The sequence below is a fragment of the Pleurodeles waltl genome, chromosome 5, assembly GCF_031143425.1.
Source record: "Pleurodeles waltl isolate 20211129_DDA chromosome 5, aPleWal1.hap1.20221129, whole genome shotgun sequence".
Taxonomy (NCBI): Eukaryota; Metazoa; Chordata; class Amphibia; order Caudata; family Salamandridae; genus Pleurodeles; species Pleurodeles waltl.
In genome coordinates this window covers 747,148,635-747,174,755 of record NC_090444.1, presented here as the reverse complement: position 1 = coordinate 747,174,755, position 26,121 = coordinate 747,148,635, and the positions used below count along the sequence as shown (strand labels likewise).

At 47.1% G+C, this 26,121-nt stretch overlaps 1 protein-coding gene across 1 annotated transcript in view; it reads right to left on the bottom strand.

The window, feature by feature from the left end:
- Window positions 1-26,121, bottom strand: part of BUB1 (BUB1 mitotic checkpoint serine/threonine kinase) — a 640,511-nt gene that overhangs the window by 24,283 nt on the left and 590,107 nt on the right. Inside the window, exons 28-30 of the mRNA XM_069234708.1 lie at window positions 17,124-17,285; window positions 11,314-11,471; window positions 10,874-11,051 (exon numbers count right to left, since the gene is read on the bottom strand). Of these exons, the coding sequence (XP_069090809.1) occupies window positions 10,874-11,051; window positions 11,314-11,471; window positions 17,124-17,285 (498 nt within the window). The remainder of the gene's footprint in view (window positions 1-10,873; window positions 11,052-11,313; window positions 11,472-17,123; window positions 17,286-26,121) is intronic.

The following is a 26,121-nucleotide window of genomic DNA, read 5'->3' as shown; positions in this document are numbered from 1 at the left end:
AAACGTGTGCAGGGATGCCCACGTAGCTGCCTGGCAGATATCTAAGACAGGAACTTTGCATGCTAACACAGTGGACGCAGGAGTTGCTCTGGTTCAATGAGCGTGCAAGCCCTCAGGGGGTTGCTTCTTGGCCAAAGCGCAGCACATCTTGATGCAAAGAAGTACCCATCGAGAGATGGTACATTTTTGTACTGTCTTCCCTTTCTTCGCACCCACATACCTGACAAAGAGTTGATCGTCCACCTAGAATTCTTCAGTACGATTAAGACACAACGCCAATGCTCTTTTTGGGTCCAGACGGTGGAGTCTCTCCTCCTCATGGGAAGGATGTGGGGGTGCGTAAAAAGTAGACAAGGTGATGGACTGACCTCCATGAAAAGGCGTAACAACCTTGGGAAAGAAGGAAGCCATAGTGCGCAACACTACATTATCAGGGTGCACAGACAAGAATATAGGCTTGGAAGAAAGAGTTTGAAGCTCACTCACTCTGCTCGCAGAAGTGATGGCAAGAAGTAAGACAGTCTTGAAAGTGAAGAGCCATAAAGGACAATTGTGCATCGGCTCAAAAGGAGTGCACATTAAGTAAGTAAGGACAAGATTGAGGTCCCACTGAGGCATGATAAATGGAGTGGGAGGAAATAAATGGGTGAGACCTTTAAGGAACCTATTCACAATAGGAGATTTAAAGAGTGATGGCTGATCAGGTAGCCTAAGAAAGGCCGAAATGGCAGATAAATACCCTTTAAGGGTGCCCAAAGCAGAGCCCTGCTCGGCAAAGAATGAACAAAAGAACCTTAGGTGGCAGAGCAGAGAGAGGATCAACAGATTTGTTGGTACACCATGCCACAAATTTATTCCAACGACAGGCATATACCGTTTTGGTAGAGGGACATCTAGCTGCCAAGATAACATCGCAGACTTCAGGTGGAAGATCAAAAGTCGTCAACTGCCGCAGCTCAATCTCCAGCTATGAAGGCAGAGATTGGACAGGTTCGGGTGGAGAACGTCCCCTATTGCTGAGACAGAAGATCCGCCCGAAGATGCAGTATGAGTGGAGGATCAGTGGCTAAGCTCAATAGCTCTCGGTATCATACTCTTGGTGCCCAGTCCAGAGCCAACAACATGACTTGGGCCCAGGCATTCCTGATCTTCTTGTGAACACTGGGCAGACGTGGAATAGGCAGAAAGGAGGCCGGAGTTCCACTCGAGGTGAAAAGCATCTCCAAGCGAGTGCCGCCTTGGAAAATCCAACACGCAAAACAGCTGACGTGTGTTCTATGCAGAGGCAAACAGCTCTAGCAAAGGGTCTCCCCACTGCTGAAATAGTCCTTACACCACCTCCGGATGGAGACACCATTCGTGATCGGCTGAGTTTGTGCGCTCTGGCTTTGAGACAACCCGCCAGATGCTGAACCACCAGGGTAATGCCCTGATGTTCCAGCCACGTCCAGAGGCGTAGTGTCTCCTGACAAAGGGTCCAGGACCCTCCCCCGCCCTGTTTGTTGCAGTGCCACATGGCAGTAGTATTGTCTGTGAACACCTGCACTACTTTCCCTTTGAGAGAGGGAAGAAATGCTTTCAACGCAACCCTGATCACCCTGAGCTCCAGAAGGTTGATATGGAGCCCAGACTCTGCCGGAGACCAGAGGCCTATGATCACTGCCTCTCCCATGTGGCCGCCCCAACCCAGAAGCGACGCATCTGTCACTATGGATAGATCTGGCTGGGGAAGGGAGAGGGATCTGCTGTGGACCCAATGCGGATTTGAAAACCACCACTGAAGGTCTTTTGCAGTCCCCTCTTTTGCAGTCTCCTCCGAGATCTGGACCATGTCGGAGAGATTCCCCTGATGCTTCGCCCACTGGAACTTCAAGTCCCACTGCAGAGCCCGAAAATGCCATCTGGCATGTGTCACTAGCAGGATGCAGGAGGCCACGAAGCCCAGCAGCCTCAGAGTCACTCACCAAAACCCAAGATAGACGCTGGAAGATCGTAATCATAGCCTGAATTTCTTGGACTTGCTTTTCAGGAGGATAAGCCCGAAACTGCACTGTGTCCAGAACAGCTTCGATGAAAGGTAGTGTCTGAGAGGGAGTCAGCTGTGACTTTGGCACATTGATAGTGAACCCCAGTGTGTGCAGAGGCTCGCCGTAGCCTGAAAGTGGGAGATGACTTTCTGGGGCGAGTCCGCCTTCAACAGCCAGTCGTCCAGGTAGCGGAAGACTGAGACCCCTAACCTGCGCAGATGAGCTGCAACCACCGCCATCACCTTCATGAACACCCAAGGGGCGCAGGTAAGGCCGAAGGGGAGCACGGTTAACTGACAGTGCTTGTGACCTACCACATATCACAGATAATGTCTGTGGGCCGGCAGGATGGGAATGTGGAAATAAGAGTCTTGCAAATCCAACGCTAACATCCAGTCTCCTGGGTCTAAGGCAGACAGGACCTGAACCAGGGTGAGCATTTTGAATTTCTCCTTCCTGAGGAAGTATTTGAGGTCCCGAAAGTCTAGGATAGGACGTAAGCCCTTGTCCTTTTTCAGCACGAGAAAGTAGCCGGATTAACAACCACAACCGACTTCTGGCACAGGGAACTTCTCTATGTCTCCCTTGGCCAAGAGAGCCACGACTTCCTGGCCGAGAAGTGCCAAATTATCCTCTGGAAGTTGGCAGATTGATAGAGGCATGGCTGGTGGGGCAGATTTGAAGGGGATGGAATAGCCCTTTCAAACTATCTGCAAAACCCACCTGTCCGTAGCGATGGATTCCCAGTGGGGCAGGTGATGGCGATTACTGCCACCAACTGGATCGGAGTGAGAGGACGGACTAGGAGGGTTTGGAGGCTGCAGTGGGGGCAGGGGTGGACTGGGCAGACGTCTGCTTCCCTGTCCCTCACCAACGTGGGATTCTGCGTCCCTGGCCATGTAGCGGCTGAACAGCATGGGTGGCACAGTGGCTGGGTGGTGGACACGACAGGGAGCCCCTTCCGTGGCCACGAAATGGGCGAAAGGCAGACTGTTGGGGGTGAGGCGCAGCCGAAAGGCCAAGGGACCGAGCCGTAGCCCGCGAGTCCTTAAAGCTCTCTCCAAGCCCAAGTTCACCTGGTCTCCAAAGAGACGGGAGCCATCAAAGGGCATGTCCATAAGAGACTGTTGGACATCCCCCCAAAAAAACAGAAGTACGCAACCAGGCGTGGCATCTCAAGGCCACCGTCTTAGCAACCGATCTGCCCCGAGTCGGTTGTGTCCAGCCCACATCAGATCATGAACTTCTCTGCATCTCTCCCTTTGTTGACAGCTTGGGAGACAATAGAACGGGCCTCCTCTGGTATCTGCGGCAGAACTTGCAAGACCGTATCCCACAGAGAGAGGGTATATTGGCCCAAAAGTCATGCGGTGTTCACGGACCACAGTGAGAGACTGGAGGAAGAAAACATCTTCTTCCCAAATTGATCTAGCCTTTTTGTCCCCTATCCGGGGGTGTGGAAGGGAATACGCCTGTGGAAGAGGAAGCCTGGATGACAAGACTCTCAGACGTGGGATGTTGGGACAGGATTAGGGTTGTTCGGGGTGGGCCGATGGTGGCGTGTGATAGTCCTGTTCACAGGGGTCCCTGTGTTGGGTTTGGGCCAAATACCCAAAAGGACATTGGTGAGGGTTTCATTGAATGGTAAAAGGGGCTCAGATGTGGAGGCCCGTGGCTGAAGCACCTCCGTCAGGAGATTGGACCTTACCTGTACAGTAGGTAGCTCAAGGCCAAGGACCTCAGTCGCCCTACTGACCACAACAGCATAAGTCGCTCCCTCCGCCGTAGCCACGGTAGAAGGCAGCATGCCAGCGTCTGGAGAAGTGTCCAGTCCACTGGCCTTGCCCAATTCCTGTGCCCAGTCCAAACATGGGTCATTCTGGTATTTATAAGGGTCCAGGTAGCCCTCCAATTCTTCCCCAAATTCATATCCATTAGGAAAAGGGGCCAAATCTGACCTGGGGTGAGTAGGCCCCATCGAAGACACAGGTGGCATCAGCAGACGCAGTTCCGACTCCGAGTCGTCGGGGATAAGGATCGGGTCGATGGAAACCTTGGTCGTATGGGGTGCAGGCAGTCCTCTTGAGGCTTTAAAGAGGTTGGTGGTCCTGCTGGATGAGACGCCTTTTGGTTGCAGGGCTTCAGAAGCTGGAGACAGGCCTACAGGGCTAGGGCCAAGCCAGTTGGTGTCTTCAGTCTTCTCTTCTGGGGGTCTCTTTAGCAGTCCTTTCTTCTTCTTGAGGTCACCAGGAATCTAATGAGCTAGGTTCAGGGGGGGCCCTTAAATCCTGAATTTAGGGGCATTACAGGGGTCAGAGGGTCCCCGAGTGTGATTACACCCTTCCGGTGTCCACTCCCTTTGGGGAGGGAGACACAGACCTAACCCTATTGGTCCCTGTCCTCCAAACCAGGATAGAGGATTTTGCAAGGAGAGGGTCACTTCAACTCTGGACACCTTAGGGGTGATCCCAGCTGAAGTGGTCACTCCTCCTTGTTTTCCCGAAGTTTCCCACTGGACTTGCTGTTAAAAGTGAGGCTTTGTCTGGGGGGTGGGCATCTCCACTAGGTGGAGTGCCCGGGGGCACTAACAAGAGGCCCGAGCCTTTGAGGCTCACCTCCAGGTGCTACAGTTCCTGCAGCGAGGAGGTGTGAAGCACCTCAACCCAGTGCAGACTGTTTCTGGCCACAAAGAGCACAAAGGCTCTCAACCCATGTGGTCAGAAACTTGTCTGGAAGTGGCAGGCTGGCACAGACAGGTTATTCCTGCACTAGAAGTTTGGCTAAAACACAGGGGGTATCTCTAAGATGCCGTCTGGGTGCATTTTTCAATATAACCAACCCTGGCATTAGTGTGAATTTATTGTGCTGGGAAGTTTGATACCAAACTTCCCAGAGTTCAGTGAAGCCATCATGGAGCTGTGAAGCTCGTAATGACAAACTCCCTGCCCATATTCTTTATATAGCCACACTGCACTTACATTGTCTAAGAATGGACTTAGACACTGTAGGGGCATATTGCTCATGCAGTTATGCCCTCATCTGTGGTATAGTGCACCCTGAGAGGAGTGCCATGTCGACTTTGTCCTTTTCTCCCCATCAACACACACAAGCTGCAAAGGCAGTGCACGCATGGGCTTGGTGAGGGGGTCCCCCAGGGTGGCATAATACATGCTGCAGCCCTTGGGGACCTTGCCTGACCACAGGACCCTTGGTGCCATGGGTACCTTTTACAAGAGACTTAACGGTGTGCCAATTGTGGGAACAATGGTACAGTTTTTAGGAAAGAACACTGGTGCTGGGGCCTGGTTAGCAGGATCCCAGCACACTCACAATCAGGTCAGCATAAATATCAGGCAAAATGGTTTGGGAGGTGGGGGGTTTCCATGCCAAAAGGGGCACTTTCCTACACCAAATAACCTGGACTCTGCGATCTGGATGACAGGCATTGAAATGCCCTGTACTGAGAATGGCTCTGGTGGAAGGCTGCATCTGAGAAGGCGTTAGGTGTGACTTCTGCAAGCTGACAGTGAACTTCCAGCAAATTAAAAGGCTTGCCTTACTTTGGAGGTGGGTGATGACTGCCTGGGGCGAGTCGACCTTCAGAAGTGAGTCATCAAGGTAGGGGAAGATTAGAAACCCGACCTCCGAAAATGAGCTGCTAACACAGCCATCACTTTCCTGAACAGCTGGGGAGGCACTGGTGAGGCAGAATTAGAGCACAGCGAACTGAAGTGCTTGTGACCCATCATGAACAGTAGGTAAAGCCTGCTGGCTTGCAGGATAGGGACTTGGGATTAGGCTTCCTGGAAGTCCAACCCTATCATGCAGTCTCCAGAGCAGACAAGATCTGAGCCAAAGTGAGCATCCACAATTTCTCTTTCTGTAGAAGGGTGTTGACCTAGTATAGCATGAAGTCCTCCATCCTTTTTCAGCACCAGAAAGTAGCAGGAATACCAACCATTTCCTACTTCTGGTGCAGACACACTCTCAATAGCTCCTTTGGCCAGATGTACCTTCACTCCCTGATGGAGCTAGGAGAAATGGTCCTTCGTCAGCAGTTCTTGGAATGGTGGCAAATACCAAGGGGTTTCTGGGAATGGATGGGTGTACCATTCTGCATAATTTGAAGCAGGCTCCCAGGAGAACATTGGTGAGGACTTCATTGAGTGGGAACAACATTTTGGTCAAACCTGCTCCAGGATGAAGCACCTGCTGGCAGCTGTTGATCAAGGACCTCTGCTGCTCAGCGCATCTTGGTTGCAAAGGATGCACCCTCCTCTGGGACAGGGCCCTGAGGGGAAAGTATGCCAGAATCTGAAGAAGTGTACAAGCCATTGGCACCACCCAGCTCTTCATACCAGTTTTCTTCTGGCTCAGGGTCAGCCTCTAGGGAACTAAATTCTTCTTTTTGTCTCCCGTTTGAAGAAGGACCTATCTAGGGGCAGCAAGTCCAAGGGTTGCAAGGGCCTGGGCGGCTTCAATGCCGTACTGTACCGGGGATGATGGGCTCATCCTTTGGTGGCATTGTAGAAGGTGTCAGATGGAAAGGAGCTAAGGTGAAAAGCAGCGGCAGCTGTATCAATTCAGACCCAGAAGGCCCAGCTGGCGTAGATGGTGGACCCTTTGGCAGTAAGTCAGGGAGGCACCTCTGCTCTATGGTGCCTAAAAGAGTACCAGTGGGAGTCAGTGGCCCAAAGATGACATGCATGGAGTTACAGAACTCCTACAACTGAGCAAGAGTTGCTCCTGCTCCAGTAAGCCCTGGCAAGTGCGGAACAAGGCCGGACTCCAGCTTCTTGGGTGGAGTGCAGGAGCGGTGCCTTGAAGCACGAGGTCAGGAGGGGGAAGCCCAAGAACGCTTCAACTTCCTTTTGTGTTTCTTCAACTTACCCAACATGGGAGACAACATCTTGGGGAGAGAAAACTAATGTTTGCGGGAGAGGCTTTAAGAACAGTGTGGAACCTTCCACTGCACCACCAGGCGCTTCATCAACCACTCACACATCTCCTTGGGGTACATGGGGCTTGCCTATGAGCAGACATTGGGGTTGTGGCCCAACTGCAGGCACCAGAACAAACCAAGTGAGGATCTGACAGACATTCTAGCATTCAAGTCCCTACAAAGTTTAAGTAGGTTCTGGAGGAGGGCAAGGTCCCTAAACACACTAGGAGCAACTGCCCAAAAAGGGTTTGAAAAAACTTTGAAAAAAGGGGTAACAAAAAAATTAACAGATGTAGCTCTACTGATCCACGCTGCTGGTGTTGAAAGGAATTGATATCAGTGAACTGGGTAGCGCTAATATGGACATCGCAAAAGCCCTTACGAAGCACCAAACACCATTGCGGAGCCAATCAATGCCACCTACTGGCACGCAGAGGTACTGCTAAAGATTTTCCGTATCCAGTCTGACACCTGGGGAATATTCTAAGGTAACAAATCTGCAGTTAGAAGTCCATCAGAAAGTAAGATTAACACCAATCCACTGACAACAGTCTGATACTAAACCACTAATCACATAGGGACCTAATGCAAACAAAAACTATAGACCTTAGTCAATCAGATGGTCTAAAACAAAATCTAAGGCCTTGAAGAGGAACCTTAACCTTCCAACTCAAATATGCACCCCTATGTCCAAGCCCCGGGCAAACCCCCCCGACTAAGCTATGCTAACATGAAATACAGAGGTCGTGGTCACTATGCCCAGCTCCACAAACATCACTCTCAAAATTGGCCTGTAATGACTACCTCATGCACCAAACACCACCTCAAATGAAAACAGTTCACAATATTTAGTCTCCCTAAAGTAGACCAAAGAAGCGTTTTCAAGAACAGAATTTCCAAGTTTGCGGATCAACGGGTAAGAATATACAGCTGAACTGCTAGAGGAGGTTGGCTTAAATCTCAAGTCTTAAGAGTGAGAGGTGACTCAATTTTCTGTTTGCACTTTTGATCACGCAACTTATTGGAAATCTGAAGTATCAGGATTGAAAATGAGGGCAAAGCAAAAAAAAGTAATCATATACAGATTTTTAAACATGATATGTATAAAAAGGAAAATCAGTCATTCCTGAAAAGGACAACCAATAACCATGCTTTGGCAGAAATATGACTCCACTGTTAGTTTCCACATTCTGTAGCATCACAGAATAGATTCTTTTGCATGTTTATGCTGGGTAAATATGTAAAAATGAGTAGGCCTTCTTGGCATCATTAGTAACTTTTTAAGGCATGTTCTTTAATTGTAACATTTCAGTATTCACTGTCACATTTTCGGGTATTTCCATGTTATTTTCAAACACATAGGTAGAAAGCAATTAAGCAAATAACATTATAAACATAATCACAAAACAACCTATTAAGTTGGGTTCATTTTGAGCAAACATAACTGAAAATGATCATTTGTGTGGTTTCGCCCCAGATTTCTGCTTTGACTCTTTCCTGGCTGTAGATCTCTGTGCACTTTACTCCTGCTAACCATTGGTAAAGTGCAACTGCTCCTCTTTGAACATGATGAAATTGACATAGCCCCAATTGGCATGTTTAACTTGCCCTTTAACCCCCTAGTGTATGGTACAAGGTGCACCCAGGACCTGTAAGCTGGATGTCCCAAGTGAGACACAGCACCCATTATGCCATCCACTACAGTTAATACATACACATGACTGCAGGCCTACCCTATGTAGCTTGCCTTTGCAGGGTTATAACTACAAATTCGACCTGTCAAAATAACCTTGGAAGGATTAACTCTTACTTTTAAATATTAATAAGTCACCCCTATGTAGATCTTACTGCCCAGAAAGCTGGGTGGATAGTTTCTAAAAGAAGCATTTGCAATTGTTTAAAGTTCAACTTGTACACACCATGAAATGACCCTAGAAGCTACTTTCACAGTAGCAGGGTGGGATGTTCCATAGGAAAGCAATGGAATTCAATATAAAATTTAATATTGACTAGGAAGCAGCAACAAATGTCATTCTTTGATTTTTTTAAAATATGTATTACAAGACAAATTCACTGGTGAAATCAGATTTGTAATAATTATGTTGGAAAGGGCACTTTCAGAAAGTTACCTTTACCTGTCTAAAGTCTATGGATGCCCATTTGCATGAGCCCAAGTATCTCCTGATAGCTCCTTTGATGAGGTGTGAACTTGCTCCAACAGCTGAGCCAAAGGCCTTGGGTGTGAGAAGATGCTCTGTTCCTCAGGCAAAATGACCATCTATTCTGTGCCCGTGAACATAATGAACTTCAAAGAGGACTACCCTGCTGACAATAGCATGGCCCCCTTCACTCACCCCTCTACCTCAACCAGACATGTCCCAATCACAGTGGAAGAAGATCTGCCCCCAGAACCAGCTTACAGTGACAGCAGAGGTGGGGGTGCTTATTTCCTTGGGCACATAGGCTCTGAATAAAGGAGAAGGGTTTGAGCACCATGGATGTAGTCAGAAGTGCCCTGTCGGATTTTTTACGGCAGGACACACAGGAAGGGATGCATAAGTGGTAAATGCTGCTCCTTGAAGCTTTTACTTAATTAGTTAGGGAGGGGCCATGCATCCCCCCACCCGTCGCACACCCACCTAACAGGCTGGCGTCAGGTATGAATGTGGCACCCGCAGTTCCCCCCACAACTTTCTGGACCTGGGGAAGAACAGAAGAGCACTGGACTTGCTATCTGACGTAATAAGAACCTGTAAAATGGAACTGATAAAGCTACAGAGGCACAAGAAGCTACAAGAGGCCTCTGCTGCAAAGCTCCAGATGATGAGTTCTAACTGGACTTCAATGGATCTGTCTGCTGGAATGAATCTTGATCCCCAATTGCCGTTCCCAGGATCCTGGACTCTTGGTTGGTTTGTCAGTGTACTCTTCCTAACTTTTCCTGATGCCAGGGACTCAAACATTTTGGCTCCAAATATCTCCGAAGGATTGGGACCAACCTGCCAAGCTGATCTGATGAAGGTGCGCTGCTTGTCTGAATTTTTCTGCAGCAGTAAATCAGATTCAGTGGGACCTCACGGAGAAGGTATCAGCCCCATCTAGACTTTTTCAGCTACAGCCCTGCCGTGCTGAGAGAATCTGAGTTCCATAAAAGTGACTAATGTGAGGAAACATCCATGGGTGCAAGTTTCAAATTTTGGAGATTCTTGCCATAAGCTAAGGGCTTCACAGAGAGCTTGCTCAGCAGCTATCTGATGACATTCAGCCCTCCTTGGCCACAGCCTACTGCCTTGCCCTGCTGAGGGTTTTTTACTTCAATTTCAGAGACTAAATCCAAAGCTAAAACTTCTGACCGGTTTGAAACTGGTTTCTGCACCCAATGTGCGTTGTGCCTTAACTTCCGCCTAGGTACTGGTAAAGCACAACAAGATGACCACAATTGGTGCTAAATGCGTTTGGCAACATTTCAACCTTAAATTTTAAAAATGTATAATTCCGGTTTCCCTTACTGGATTTGTTATTTTGGTGTTATTCTATGTATTAACATTTACTTTGTTTGGCATTATACTTGTATTGCATTTTGACTTTATGCAGTACCAAAATAGTAATAAATACTTTACTCATTGACTCCAAGTTAAGCCTGTCTGCTCTCTGCATTAGCTACCAAGGGGTTGGGATAAGGTTATTGTAGGGACCTTAGTTGTTCACTCTACTTGTAATTATTATGTGAGTTTTGTGTGGGTATTCACACCCTCAACTAAAGCTCAACATTTCTTACACTAGAAGTAAAACAGGTTTAACATTCTACCCACAGTAGGTTCACAAAAGCATTACACTTGCCCAAAAGTCTTTCCCAAACATGGGTAACACACAGTACATTCAGTATGCCACAGTAAGATAATACCTGGTAGCGCCATGGTTTCTGAGTAAGCATTTCAACACACTGGAAGCATGAGGTTTCACATTTTCCAGAGAACACTGTTCTCTTCGGGAAGAGGTGGAGGTCAATGCTTTGTCCCAAGTCTATCAGAGCCAGGCCGTGAGAAACAAAATCTAAGTTGCATGAATCATTCGCCACGAAACTGTATTTGATAAAAACAAAAAACTTTTTAGCACAGGTTTACATGCAAATGTTGTCACGTTCAACATTAAAACAAGACATGAGGCATCAACGGCAGTCTATTCCACAGTAATGCATTTTACTCAGCATGTCTCACTCAGTCTCGTGAGGGGAAAATGCATGGATGTGTAACAGTGTTCCAATCGAACACAAATAATAAAGTTACAACTGTCTGCGGCAATAATCAATTACAAGCAACACTGCAAGTCAGGAAACATACTTACCGCTCACCAAGAACAAAATTATCTGGTTTGATATCTCCGTGAATGATCCTGATGCTGTGCAGTTGCTCTATCATATAGAGAATATTGATGGCAAAGTAGATGACCAGTCCCTGTGGCATCACCTTCTCACTGAGCTTTTTGTATAAATTTAGAGCATGCTGCAAAGAGAAGCATCACATTTTAAATTATAAAATCTCTGCTGAAGTCCTCCCCACCCCCACCCCCACCCCCAAAATTTAGAAGAGCTGATAAGATCAAGGCTCACACAAGCCTTTTGTGAATAATGCGGCAGTCACCAGAACATAATTTTTAATATGGAATTCATACATGAAGTGATCTTGCAAGGTTCCTGTTTAGTTCTGGGCAGACTAAAGTGAAAATGTGTGCACTTGGCAACAAAGTACAACTGTAATTTAATAAACAGACAAATGACTTACCTTTGGTGATGCCTTATCTGGTAGAGAGTATATCTAGCTGCAGAGTCCGTACCTTAGAATCCCCCTCAGGTGTCAGGCTAGATCCAGAAGTTTTTCATGAGCAGTAACCCCGCACGCTGGTAGTTGGCATTGATCGGCTCTGCATCCGTCATTGGCATCTACGCAGGGATGACATTGCGGTTTATATGTATAGGCACCACCCAGGAATGCCGATGTCCGTTTCTTTTCACAATGTTCCACGCCAGAAGCACACAGTCATGAAGAACACTGACAACTGGTGTCAAAACTAAGGTCCTGAAAGGGGAGCCCCTGCCCCTATAGAGCAGGAAGGATGGGTGGGTTGGTAAAGAATCTGCAATTAGATACTGTCTCTACCTGGTAAGGCGTTACCGAAAGTAAGTAATCTGTTTGTGATAGCGACTTCTAGTTGCAGATTCCTTAACTTTGAACAGATATCCAAGCAATACCATCCCCGGAGGCGGGTCTGCAAACTAAGTTCAGACTAGAAAGTTCTGGAGGACAGAACGAGCAAAGTGCCCGTCCCTACAGACCTGACTGACCAGGAAGTACTGTTTGGTAAACGTGAGCAGAGCTGCCCACACTGCTGCCTGACCAAGTCCAGGACAGGAACTCTGTGTGCTAACGCAGTGGTCGTAGCTTTAGTGGGGTAAAATGAATGTGTAAACCCTCATAGGTTACTTTTTGGCCACTGCGTAGCAGATTTTAATGCAGAGCATGATCCATACGTTGATGGTCCGCTTCTGCACTGGTCGACCTTTCTTCACACCCTGCAAAGAGTTTGTCATCCACCCTGAACTCTCTTGTATGATCAAGATAGAACGCCAATGCTCTTTTTGGGTCCAGGTGGTGGAGTCTCTCCTCTTCTTTAGAAGGACGTGGGGGTGCATAAAAAATAGGCAAGGTGATGGACTGGCCTACATGAAAAGGCGCCATAGCAGAAATGTGGCCCTAGTGCAAAGCACCAATTTGCCAGGATAGATGGAAAGTTAGGGCAGCTTAGATAAGGCCTGCTGGTCACTCACTCTGTGGACAGAGGTAATTGCCACTCGAAAGGCTATTTTCAATGTGAGAAGCCTGAGAGGTGCTTGAAGGGAGCATACATAAAAAAATTAAGAACGGAATTCAGATCCCCTTGGGGCACAATGAATGGAGAAGGATGGAAAAGATGAGTAAGATCTTGAGGAACCTATGTACAATAGGAGACAAACAAGGAAGGTTGATCAGGCAATTGCAAAAAAAGCAGAAATAGCAGACAAATATCTCTTAAGAGTGCCCAAAGCATAGCTCTGCTGTGCAAAGAAAGAATGAACAATAGGGCCTCAGAAAGAGGGACAGAAAGGGGGTCAACAGATTTCTCTTTGCACCATGCCACAATTTTCTTCCAATGACAGGCATATACTGTTTTAGTTGAGGAACGCCTGGCTGCCAAGATTACATCACAGACTTCGTGAGGAAGGTCAAAAGTGGTTAACTGACATTGCTCAATCTCCACGTAAGAAGGTGGAAAGTGGACAGGTTCCGGTGAAGAACCGTTTCCCCTTCTGCTGTGATGGAAGATCCTCCCAAAGGGGCAGTCTGATTGGAGGATCGATAGACATGCTCAGTGTAAAGAAATGGCTCCCTGTTGCAGTTACCCCCCACTTTTTGCCTGATACTGATGCTGACTTGACTGAGAAGTGTGCTGGGACCCTGCTAACCAGGCCCCAGCACCAGTGTTCTTTCACCTAAAATGTACCATTGTTTCCACAATTGGCACAACCCTGGCACCTAGGTAAGTCCCTTGTAACTGGTACCCCTGGTACCAAGGGCCCTGATGCCAGGGAAGGTCTCTAAGGGCTGCAGCATGTCTTATGCCACCCTAGGGACCCCTCACTCAGCACAGACACACTGCTTGCCAGCTTGTGTGTGCTGATGGGGAGAAAATGATTAAGTCGACATGGCACTCCCCTCAGGGTGCCATGCCAACCTCCCACTGCTTGTGGCATAGGTAAGTCACCCCTCTAGTAGGCCTTACAGCCCTAAGGCAGGGTGCACTATACCACAGGTGAGGGCATATGTGCATGAGCACTATGCCCCTACAGTGTCTAAGCAAAACCTTAGACATTGTAAGTGCAGGGTAGCCATAAGAGTATATGGGCTGGGAGTCTGTCAAAAATGAACTCCACAGCTCCATAATGGCTACACTGAATACTGGGAAGTTTAGTATCAAACTTCTCAGAATAATAAACCTACACTGATGCCAGTGTTGGATTTATTAAAAAATGCACACAGAGGGCATCTTAGAGATACCCCCTGTATTTTACCCAATTGTTCAGTGCAGGACTGACTGGTCTGTGCCAGCCTGCTGCTGAGAGACGAGTGTCTGACCTCATGCGGTGAGAGCCTTTGTGCTCTCTGAGGACAGAAACAAAGCCTGCTCTGGGTGGAGGTGCTTCACACCTCCCCCCTGCAGGAACTGTAACACCTAGCAGTGAGCTTCAAAGGCTCAAGCTTCGTGTTACAATGCCCCAGGGCACTCCAGCTAGTGGAGATGCCCGCCCCCTGGACACAGCCCCCACTTTTGGCGGCAAGTCCAGGAGAGATAATGAGAAAAACAAGGAGGAGTCACTGGCCAGTCAGGACAGCCCCTAAGGTGTCCTGAGCTGAGCTGACTCTGACTTTTAGAAATCCTCCATCTTGTAGAAGGAGGATTCCCCCAATAGGGATAGGAATGTGACCCCCTCCCCTTGGGAGGAGGCACAAAGAGGGTGTACCCACCCTCAGGGCTAGTAGCCATTGGCTACTAACCCCCCAGACCTAAACACGCCCTTAAATTTTGTATTTAAGGGCTCCCCTGAACCTAAGAATTTAGATTCCTGCAACTTACAAGAAGAAGAGGACTGCTGAGCTGAAAAACCCCTGCAGAGGAAGAACAGAAGACACCAACTGCTTTGGCCCCAGACTTACCGGCCTGTCTCCTGCCTTCCAAAGAAACCTGCTCCAGCGACGCTTTCCAAGGGACCAGCGACCTCTGAATCCTCTGAGGACTGCCCTGCTTCAAGAAAGACAAGAAACTCCCGAGGACAGCGGCACTGCTCCAAAAGAACTGTAACTTTGTTTCAAGGAGCAGATTTAAAGACCCCTGTAACTCCCCGCAAGAAGCGTGAGACTTGCAACACTGCACCCGGCGACCCCGACTCGACTGGTGGAGAACAAACACCTCAGGGAGGACCCTCCGGCGACTCCAAGACTGTGAGTAACCAAAGTTGTCCCCCCTGAGCCCCCACAGCGACGCCTGCAGAGGGAATCCCGAGGCTCCCCCTGACCGCAACTGCCTGAACTCCATTTCCCGACGGCTGGAAAAGACCCTGCACCCGCAGCCCCCAGCACCTAAAGGAACGGAACTCCTGTGCAGGAGTGACCCCCAGGAGGCCCTCTCCCTTGCCCAGGTGGTGGCTACCCCGAGGAACCCCCCCCTTGCCTGCCTGCAACGCTGAAGAGATCCCTTGATCTCTCATAGGAAACCATTGAAAACCCGACACATGTTTGCACACTGCACCCGGCCGCCCCCGCGCTGCTGAGGGTGTACATTTTGTGCTGACTTGTGTCCCCCCCGGTGCCCTACAAAACCCCCCTGGTCTGCCCTCCGAAGACGCGGGTACTTACCTGCTGGCAGACCGGAACCGGGGCACCCCCTTCTCCCCATTGAAGCCTATGTGTTTTGGGCACCTCTTTGACCTCTGCACCTGACCGGCCCTGAGCTGCGGGTGTGATAACTTTGGGGTTGCTCTGAACCCCCAACGGTGGGCTACCTTGGACCCAAACCTGAGACTTGTAAGTGATTTACTTACCTGACAAAACTAACAAAAACTTACCTCCCCCAGGAACTGTGAAAATTGCACTTTGTCCACTTTTAAAACAGCTTATTGTGTTTTATGTAAAAAGTATACATGCTAATGTAATGATTCAAAGTTCCTAAAGTACTTACCTGCAATACCTTTCAAATGAGATATTACATGTAGAATTTGAACCTGTGGTTCTTAAAATAAACTAAGAAAATATATTTTTCTATAACAAAACCTATTGGCTGGATTTGTCTCTGAGTGTGTGTTCCTCATTTATTGCCTGTGTGTATGTACAACAAATGCTTAACACTACTCCTTTGATAAGCCTACTGCTCGACCACACTACCACAAAATAGAGCATTAGTATTATCTCTTTTTGCCACTATCTTACCTCTAAGGGGAACCCTTGGACTCTGTGCATGCTATTCCTTACTTTGAAATAGCACATACAGAGCCAACTTCCTACACTCAGCAACTTGGGATACCAGACTGTGTGTCTAGTCCCAAGCTACAAGTATTACTTGGGCCTGGCCATTCTTGATCTCCTTGAGAACCCTTGGCAGGAGTGGTATGGGTGGAAAGGTGTACAGGAGGCCTGAATTCCACTTGAGACAAAAAGGGTCTCCCAAAGATTGCTGCCTTGGAAACTTCAGTGCACAAGACTGCTGACATTGCGTGTTCTCGGCGAGGGCAAACAGATACAACCAAGATTCTCCCCACTGCTGAAAGAGGCCATGCGCCACCTCAAAGCCTTCGGTTGCATGACCTGGCACTTGGAGCATGACTTTGGTTTGTAGTCGTGCTCCAAACACCACAAACACAGGTGCAGATCTGTCACAAACATCGCCCGATCACATGACGCGCAGGGCTTAAAACCTGTCTTACTAGAAGACATCCCTTGACATATTTAGAAAATTCTCCCCAAAATTTTTTTTTTAAAAAAATTGGCAGAAGTCAAAAAAAGACCAGTCAAAAAATAACTGAGGGGAAGCTCTCTTTGAATCAGTGCTGGGGATGCAGAAAATAAAGAACTGATGGCGCGCCTGGGTGGCACCTATGTCAGAACTGCAAAGTAATTTCCAGCATAGACGAAGGAGCCGATCAACGTCACCTACCTACCCGCAGAAGCACTGCTCACGAAAATCTTCCAGATCCAGTCTGACCCTTAAGGAGAATTCAAAGGTAAGGAATTTGTAGCTAGAAGTCTCTATCAGATTGCACGGATTATATCTGACAAATGTCCGTATACCCTGTATTGTTTAGAAAATGATCAGTTTTATTTTGATTATCAGCAACAGCAATTAGAAGCATCTTTAGTCAGAAAGGCTGGTGCTTCATAACAGAGCATAATGAACACCACGTATGCTAGGAACCTTACCAGCAGACCAAGCAAAAACAGTAAACACTTTGAATTGGACTAACTTCCTAAGAACGAGAGGCTGCAAAAAAAGTACAAACTCCTCTACCCCAGCCATCACTAGGAATTCCAAGTTCATACAGAGAACTTGTGAAATTCAAAGTAACCTACCAATAAAGATCCAAGGTTGTAGAGCTTTCCAACTAAAACACTTCCATTTTTGAATAAATGTGCAGAGTAAAAAGTAATAAAAAGATGATGCAGGGCAGGCGGTAGTCTTTCTTTCAGCTGTGTTCCAATATAGAACTCCCAAGGCTTGGCAGGCTTCTGTACCTGAAAGAAATATGGCAGGTAAGGTATGTGCATCATTCAAAGGCAAATTTATGAAGTCACCATACGATATTAACGTCTGTGAAAACTAAGCATATTTTAACAATCACAAAGGTTTTTCATACAGCTTTTACTTCTCCCCTTTGCCGTTTAATAGCACAGCTAGCAAGCACAGATGGCATTCAGAAGGAGAGCAAGAGCTACTGATTCTATATTGACCACCCTCCTCAACATTTAAAAAGAGTGACTTTTTCATGCAGGAACCAGTTATATTGATGAATCATGCTCTAGGCTAAGATATGAATAACCCCTCCATTAACTGAAAAGTATGTAGCAAAGAAATCACCCGAAGTATATTCTCCCTTCCACTGCCTGGCATCCAGAGCTTGATGCAGCCACACTGCTAGCTATGGACAGTAAACATGTAAAGTCAAAGTGCAGCAAGGAGTGGCAGGTGGTCATTGTGAAACTGAAGTAACATCATTTTGAGCACCCTCAAACATGGATGTGTTGTTAACTGTTGCTAACATTATCCTAATGCTAACTTGGAACCTTTTTAGATGCTGAAAGGAGGCCACTACACAGAATGGGTAGGTGGGAAGGCAGCGAGGACTCTGCAGTTAGAATATCCAGCAGAAAGAGCAAGAACAAAGATAAAAAAATATATTTTGATCGATACTTTGAACAGCTGATGTCTAACTTTATAACAGATATCAAAGCAGTACCACCACAGGTGGAATGTCTAAATAGTGGGCTCAGATCAAAACGTCTTGCAGGACTGAGTGGGCACAGAGCCCTTCCTGCCAGAACTGGCTGTCAAGGCAGTAAAATTTTGTGAACTTATGAATTGATGTCCATGTAATGGCATGGCAGATGTTAGGGACAGACACTCCATGAGCCAGTGCTGCAGCAGCTACATTAGTCCTTGCAGAATGGGTTCCCAGATCATCCAGGGCCTACGTCTTGACCAGTATATAGCAAATCCTGAAGCAGGACTACCATCTTGACAGGGTTGTCTTCTCCAAAGCCTTACTCTTCTATGTCCCAGGGAACCATACAAACAGCTCATCTACACAAGAGTTTAAAAGTATGATCTGTGTGCAAAAGCTTAAAGCCGTTTAGGGTCCAGACAACAGATCCTCTTTCGAGGGACAGAAAAAATACTGGTAGAGAGGAACTGCCAAGAGTGAAATGGAGCCACAACTTCTAGCAAGGATACCACCTGTGTCTTCAGCGCCAACTTGTTGGTCAGAAAGGACGTGTATGGCAGTTTCACAGATAAAAGATTAAAACGATGTCAAACAGCTTTGCTTGCAAGGCACTAGTCTTATGGGTACCACACCTAGTCACAAATGTGTCCTGGCTACAGGCAAGATAGACTTTGGGAAGGGCAGCAAGGATGACATACACCACGTCAGGCGGGCAGATCAGTCCATTGTTGCTATCAAGTTTCCACGCATGTAGGTGTAGATTGCCTAGATTTAGGTGGAAGACCCTGCCCTGTTGCTGCACAAAGATCCTCAAAGTGGTAGCCTGGCCAGAGGAAAAATGCTCATATCCAGAACTTCCAGTTAGCGCACTCTACTGGTCCAGTCCAGAGCCTCTAAGATTATTTTGTCCCAGTCTTTCTTGATATTTTTCAGATACCTTGGCAGGAGTGGGAAAGCACACAAGAAACGTGTAACAGTCCAGCTGCAAGACTTCTCCTAACAAGTGTTTTTATGGAAACTCCAGTGCCCAAACATTAGACATTGTGCTTTCAACCATGGCAAAAAGATTTAGCCAGGATTCTTCACAATTTTGGGAGAAGCCATGTGCTACCTCGAGATGAAGATTCAACTTGCGATCTACCCAATATCACCTGCTTAGCTTGTTTGCTCCGACATTCAGGGACCCTACAGGGTGTTTTGAGATTAGGGAAATAAATATCCTAGTGCTCTAAAGTACTCCTCAGCACAAATCCTCCTGGCAGAAGACACAGGACCCCACTCCGCCCTGCTTGTTTTAATACCACGTTGGTGGTGTTGTTCGTGAGAACCTGCACCAGCGTATGTAGGGAGCTGGGTTCTGGTTGCAGTACCCGCTCACTTTTTGCCAGATTTTTAGATGCAACTACAAATTGAGTGCACTGGGTTCCTGCTAACCAGGTCCCCAGTGGCAGTGTTCCTTCCCTAAAAGAAAGACACCTGGTCACTTGATTCCCAAGTGACCAGGCCCTTCAACCCCCTATAAGCCTCTAGTAAATGGTACCCCTGGTAACTAGGGCATGATTACTGAAGAGGTCCCTCAAAGCTGCAGCACAACTTGTGCCACTCTGAAGGACCCAGCACCAACCTTAAGCAGACTGCCATTACAGGCTACGTGACAAGTTGCTCCCAAAATTGAAAATGCAACATGGCGCACAGCTTGTGTGCCATGACCCACAACACTGCATTCACTATATGTAACCACCCCTCTAGCAGGCCTTACAGTCCTAAGCCTGGGTGCATTTTATTACACGTGAGGGCATATGTGCATCAGCAGATATGCCCCAGCTATGCCTCTCACGATTCTGAGACATAGTAAGTGCACGGGGAAGCCATTTCAAATACATGTGCTGGTCACTACGAGTTCCACAGCCACGCAATGGCGTCTCTGAACCCTGAGGTGTTTGGTATCAAGCATCTCAGAATAATAAACCTTACTGATTCCAGTGATGGATTTATTAAGAAATGCACATAGAGGGCACACTAGAGGGGCCCCCCTGAAAACATACCAGCTACTTGTGTGTTGACTGACTGGTCCTGACCAGTTCAGCCACCACAGAGATTTCTGGACCCCCCCCACAGTGACAGCCAGTGCTCTTTAGGCCCAGAGACAAAAGCATGCACTCGGCATAGGAGTTACCTCCTCTCACAGACAGGATAGAAATTCCAAGGCGGGGAGCTTCAAAGGCCTTGCCGCCTTTGAAATGCAGACCAAGTCTCTCCGGATGGGGGTGATGACCAACCCCCTGTCCTAACCCCACTTTTGGCAGCAGCAAAGACAGGAAAATTAGTTAATTTAGGAGGAGTGCCCAGTGCCCTTAATGCCAGTCCCATCCCTAAGGTGGATGAGCTGAAGTGGACACTACTTTTTAAAATCCTCCATCTTGCTTGGAAGGAATTAGACCACTAGGGCTAGGCTTACGCCCACTTCCCAGCAGAAGTGGTCACAGGAACGGTGTAGTCACCCTGAAGGTGGTCAATCTATTGGCTACCGCCTGACACTACCTGTAACACCCCTAAATTGAGAATTTAGGCAGCACCGCTGAACCCTAGAACTCAGATTCCTGATGTCCTAAGAAGAACCAGACGCTACAGAGTCGAATCAGCAGAGAATCCTGCAGACACCAACTGACTTGGCCCCGCCCTAAAGGCCTGTCTGCACCCTTGAGGATCCTGCACCAAAAGACTACCTGTCCTGCAGCCCAGCGACCTCCAAAGCTTTGGGAGGACTGCCTGCCTTCGACAAAGATCAAGGTCTCCTAAGAACAGCAGACCTGTTCAAGAAGAAACCAACTTTAAAAAAAAAAAACTCTGCCCTGAGGAACTGAGAAACTGCCTTCCGACCCTCCTCTGCACCAGACGTCCACGGCTCAAGTCCAAGTGGCCCACCGGTCCTACGAAGGTTCCTCAGTGATTCGGTGTCCACCGTGGGCTGACTCCTGCCGGACTCTGCCTCAAAGCCTGCAGCCTTAAACAGAAGACTCCCCCCGAGTGCGACCTGTTTGGTAAGCTGTTCCTGATGCCAAAGGACATCCAGAGTCCCTAGAACTTGGGGCGCTGGACAAATGGTGTCCCTACGTCCCCTAACATCAGACATTACCATGGCATTTGTAAATTTTCTTCGCTCAGCCTCCTGGCCCGAGCGTGCAGCCTTTTTCCAAAAGTGATCTCCCCCACTGATTTGCATTGGGCGCCCAACACTTTGCTGGCACTCTGCACCCGGCCGCCCCTGAGCTGCTGAGGGTGTAAGTTTGGTACTGCCTTGTGGCCTCCCCTGGGCTCACCCAAACCCCAGGAGATCGACCTCTGACACCTCTTTACTCACCAATGAGCAGCGCATCTTTAGTTATCCCCAGTCTCCATTGGTTCACACTTGGCACCTGACGCTGTGTATGCACTCTGCACCTGGCCGCCCCTGTGTCGCTTTTGGGTGCCCTCTTGGTAGTGATTTGAGCCTTGCCTGGTGTTGACCTAAAACTCTGAAGACTGGAGTTTTAAGTTGTGTACTTTCCTGCAAAACTGCGTTCTTGTTTTCCACCCCTAGGTTAACATTGCTGTACTGAAAAATTGCACTAAGTGTTGATTTTCAAAACGGCAAAGTATTTATCTTTATAACTGCTTACCTTATATTAGAACATTGGAATGCTGGGAGCTCCATTGAAAACAATGGAGTGCTGCGGGCTTTTACTGGCCGGTAAAAGTCAGCAGCGCCAACATTCCAATGTTTTTAATCCCCTCGGGCTCCGTGAACATTTTTTTTTTTTAATAGAACATTCTGCCCTGAGTGGCAGAATGTTCTAATAGCCTTAGAACCCGCCGTAGCGGGCCCTACCGGCTATTAAAGTCCCTCTCCCTTGTTAAATGCCCTCGCCTTTGGCTAGGGCATTTAACATGGGGAGCGGGCCTTTAATAGTCGGTAGAACTACGGCGGGTTCTAAGGCTATATTAAAGTCCTTTGGTTCAGAGCGTACATAAAAACAAATGTTATTTTTCTAACTTGGTCTCAGATTTATTCATTGAGTGTGTGTCTCATTTATTACCTCTGTGAGTACAGCAATTTATGAGACATTTGCTTAGATACCTGAATGACATCTATCAGTCTCCTTGATGCTAGGACCATAGGAGCTTCTGGTTCAATTGCAGGGCCTGCAAGTGCTACCTGGAGTAAGTGACAAAAAGCATGCAGGAGGCCAAGAAACCTCAAACCTCCTCTCACTATGATCCAGACTGATACAGAGATCCTAGTCCAAATAACCTAGACTCATTGCAATAGAGGACAAGGCCCTGAACTGCGGTGTCCAGGATAGCACCAATGCATGTAATCCTCTGTTAAGAAGTCAAGTGCACCTTCGGCATGTTGAAAGTTAATCCAAAAGATGTCAGGAGATTTGCAGTGGTCTGGATGTGGTCTACAACTACATGGGGAGCCCGCATTCAACAGCCAGTCGTTGAGGTAGAGGGAAGACTGGTATCCTTTACCTCCTGAGGTGGACAGAAACCACTGCCATAACTTTTGTGAACACCTGAGGGGGTGCTGGCAAGACATAAGGAGAGCAAAGCAAACAGAACATGCTCTTGGACTACCATCAACTACAGAGAACATCTACAGGATTATGGGTATATGAAAAAATGCATCCTGCAGGTCCAAATACACCATCCAGTCACCCTTGTCTAGCGCCGAAAGAATCTGTGTCAAAATAAGCATTTTGAATTTGTCCTTTTGCAGGAAGGCCTTCAAAGGCTGAAGGTCCAGGATAGCTCAGAGGCTCCAGGCAGCCTTCAGAGCAAAGAAATAAGGAGTAACTAACCTCTTCTCTTGAACTTGCACTATGGACTGATGCACGTTTGAAATTTGGGCCAGCAAAAAGAAAAGGCAGGGTATAACCATGCGGATATATTTTAAGATCCTTCTGTCTAATATGATGGATCTCCACCCTAGGAGGAAATCATTGCTCTTACCCCTCACTTGATGGGTATGAGCCATTATGGAAAAACTAAAGTAGTTTTGGTGTTGCTCAGGGGAAAGTTGAGGGAACTGATGCCCCCAGTGGCCTGTGTATTGCCTGCATGCCCTGCATCCACTGCCTCGAAAAGACTGAGGTGACTGTTGTACTGGTTGAGGAGTCTGACTATGCATCAGACCTACTGAATAGCCACTGAACTTGGGGCAGGAGATGGAGGGGAGGAGGATGGGCTAGGCCATCCCTCGGTTTCTCTGCAAGTGTCCCTGTTCATTGAGGCACAGTTATTTTGACCTTGCCAGAAATAAGGTAATCATGGACCTTACATACTTGACCCCACCTCTGCATGTTTTTTGCTTGTATCTCGTTGAATTCACAACCTTGTTCTGAAGATAACATGGGGACAATTGACACCCAACTTTCACAACTGCAGTCTGAAATCAAAATCCTAAAGAACTATGGCTACTAAATTAATGGCTATGGTGGTTGTCCCTAGCAATGGTAAACCTGGGCAACCAGTAAGAGGCCTGCAGGACTATAACAATGTTTCCCCAGCTCATGCATCCCCACCATCTGGGGTGACCTATGCCCCAGCAAGCCTAGGCGCCCAACATCATTGCTTGTGCACTTAGCCACTATAATTCTCCCTCCCTAGCTCCTCCTATAAACTTGACAGTTCTGTAAATGGACCAGGTCAATTTAAAAGAAATAGATTCTCGCTGGATGGCAACCCATAGAGGAGCGATACACAGGCATGACAGTTACAAAGAAAGAGATCCATGGCACCCTGCTTAAACAATTAAACACTCATGTGCCCCCAGGGCAACCACCCTCGAATGCAATGCATCATTCACAACCTGTACCTATGTAAACCACATCATCGCATATGCGCCTCTGATGAGAGAGTAATTTTTATGACTAAAGAACTCAAACTGGATTCAAATCGAACCAACCATGAGTATGTAGAATCTTTAACAAATAAAGTAATACATTGGATCAGATATTTGTGGAACTGCTACACTGTCATTCACAATAGTGAGTGTTAAGCGCTGCTCCCATCAAAATAGTAACTAGGACTATATTAAAATAATTTGAACTAATGCTGATTTAGCAAGGGGACTGTTATCGTTAGGTCTCAGATTTGATTCCCTATCAGACTCCGAGATCCAATGCTAACCGTTACCACATATAGATTCTGCCTAAGCAGTTTTAACAGAAGGGAGATTGTTCAACACCTAAGAGTAGCTTCTACTAACCCTACTGATAGAGCATCTAGTTCTCAGTGACTTCTGCTAAAAGAAAAACATACCAAAAAAATTGCAATGCCCAGCACCTAAGCCTTTCAATAAGTTGGCCCCCAATCCAGACCCAGCTCCATTTGCAAATGAAAACTATGAACACTATATCATTTATATTGCGCACGACTCACCCCAAGAGGATTATCTCGGTGCGGGGGCCTTATAGACAACAGGTAGCAGACACAGAATAATCCAAATTATAATAGTTCCCTTTCAAGTAACTTCCTAAACAAAGTGATCAAGGCGTTGGCATGTATGAACAAGAACAGCATTCCAGCAAAAGGGGGCCAGATAGGATAAAGACCTACCTCCCACCAAGACTTTCTAATCTGAGGAACAGTAAGCAACATTTTATCACGGGATTGTAAGGCTTTTCCCGGACTTGCTATCTACCCAATATCACCTGCTTAGCTTGTTTGCTCCGACATTCAGGGACCCTACAAGGTGTTTTGAGATTAGGGAAATAAATATCCTAGCGCTCCCACCCACCTCCCATCCTAGCTAAATCTCCCACCAAGACTTTCTAATCTGAGGGACAGTAAGCAATATTTTATCATGGGATTGTAAGGCTTTTCCTGGACAGGAGGGCGTGTGCTCCGAGGATAGATAATGAGGCCCTTTTCCCGTTAAGTGCTTTGTGAGTAATACAGCAAATTTTTTAAGTAATCCTTTTCTGAACTGGTAGCCAGTATAAAAACGTAGACGGGGAGCAGATGATGACCTTGCAGGAACATTGCAAATAAGCCACTGCCATATTTTGCACCACCTGTAATCTAGCCAGCAAGGGCTCATTTATGGAGGAAAGTAAAGCACTGCCATAGTCCAAGCATCTCACAACTAAAGCTTGAACTAATGTTTTCCTTGTTGAAAGCTGAGGTAGAAAAACATTTCTCAGCAAGCGTAGCAGATGAAAACAAAACCCAGTGGTATTGCGGACACATTCTTTCATAGTAAGAGACTGGTACAGATACACCCCAGATTTTTGACGACCATTTTTGGATTAGGAGCTATACCGAGTTCAGATAGCCACCAGTTGGAAGCCCATATGTTAGGAGCCTTCTCAAACAGCACAATCTCGGTTTTTCCACCATTAAGCTGGAGACAGTTCTCAGTGACCCAGGAGGCAATGGCTCTCAGGTCAGCTACAAAGCATGCCTTCACTGTGCTTAACTCACAGTCAAGGGAAATCAGTAGCTGTGCGTCATTCGCATAGGAGTACAGTTGAATGGGAGAATGTATGTCAACAATGAGCATCTAGTTTCAAATAAGTTTCTTCCTTTTGGTTAATCTTATCCTACTGATAGTTTAGAAGAGCACTCACTGTCCATGGATTCTATGATGTGTGCTCCAGAAGCACTAAAGAAAGCAGAAGCGCCCAATTCAAGAAACTTGAAGGTTGGATCTTGATACACTGCAGGTCTAAAATTCAAAGCATTGAATAGTGAATGGGGCCTTTTTATTGATACTTTTGATATTTGGATTTTACAAAAGAGATATGGAGGACAACTTGTGTACTGAGGCCAAGCTTTAGCAGCTTCCAAGTAATGGCCAGAAACTCTTCGGCAGGTAGGGCCGCAGGGCAGTTATGCACTTGGGTAAAAACGTATTTCCAGTGCACATTAAAGGAGACCTCCGGCCCATGCAAGAATATACTTATCATAAAATTAATTCTACACAATATTTAAGATATATAGCGGTTCAACATATATAACAGATCGTTTAATAGTTCTATGGGCTCTACCACTTTAAGACATTAGGAACGGACACTAAAGTCATAGTAAGTAAAATCTTTATTCGGATATAATAATACCCACAAAAGAAACACCAATAAAAA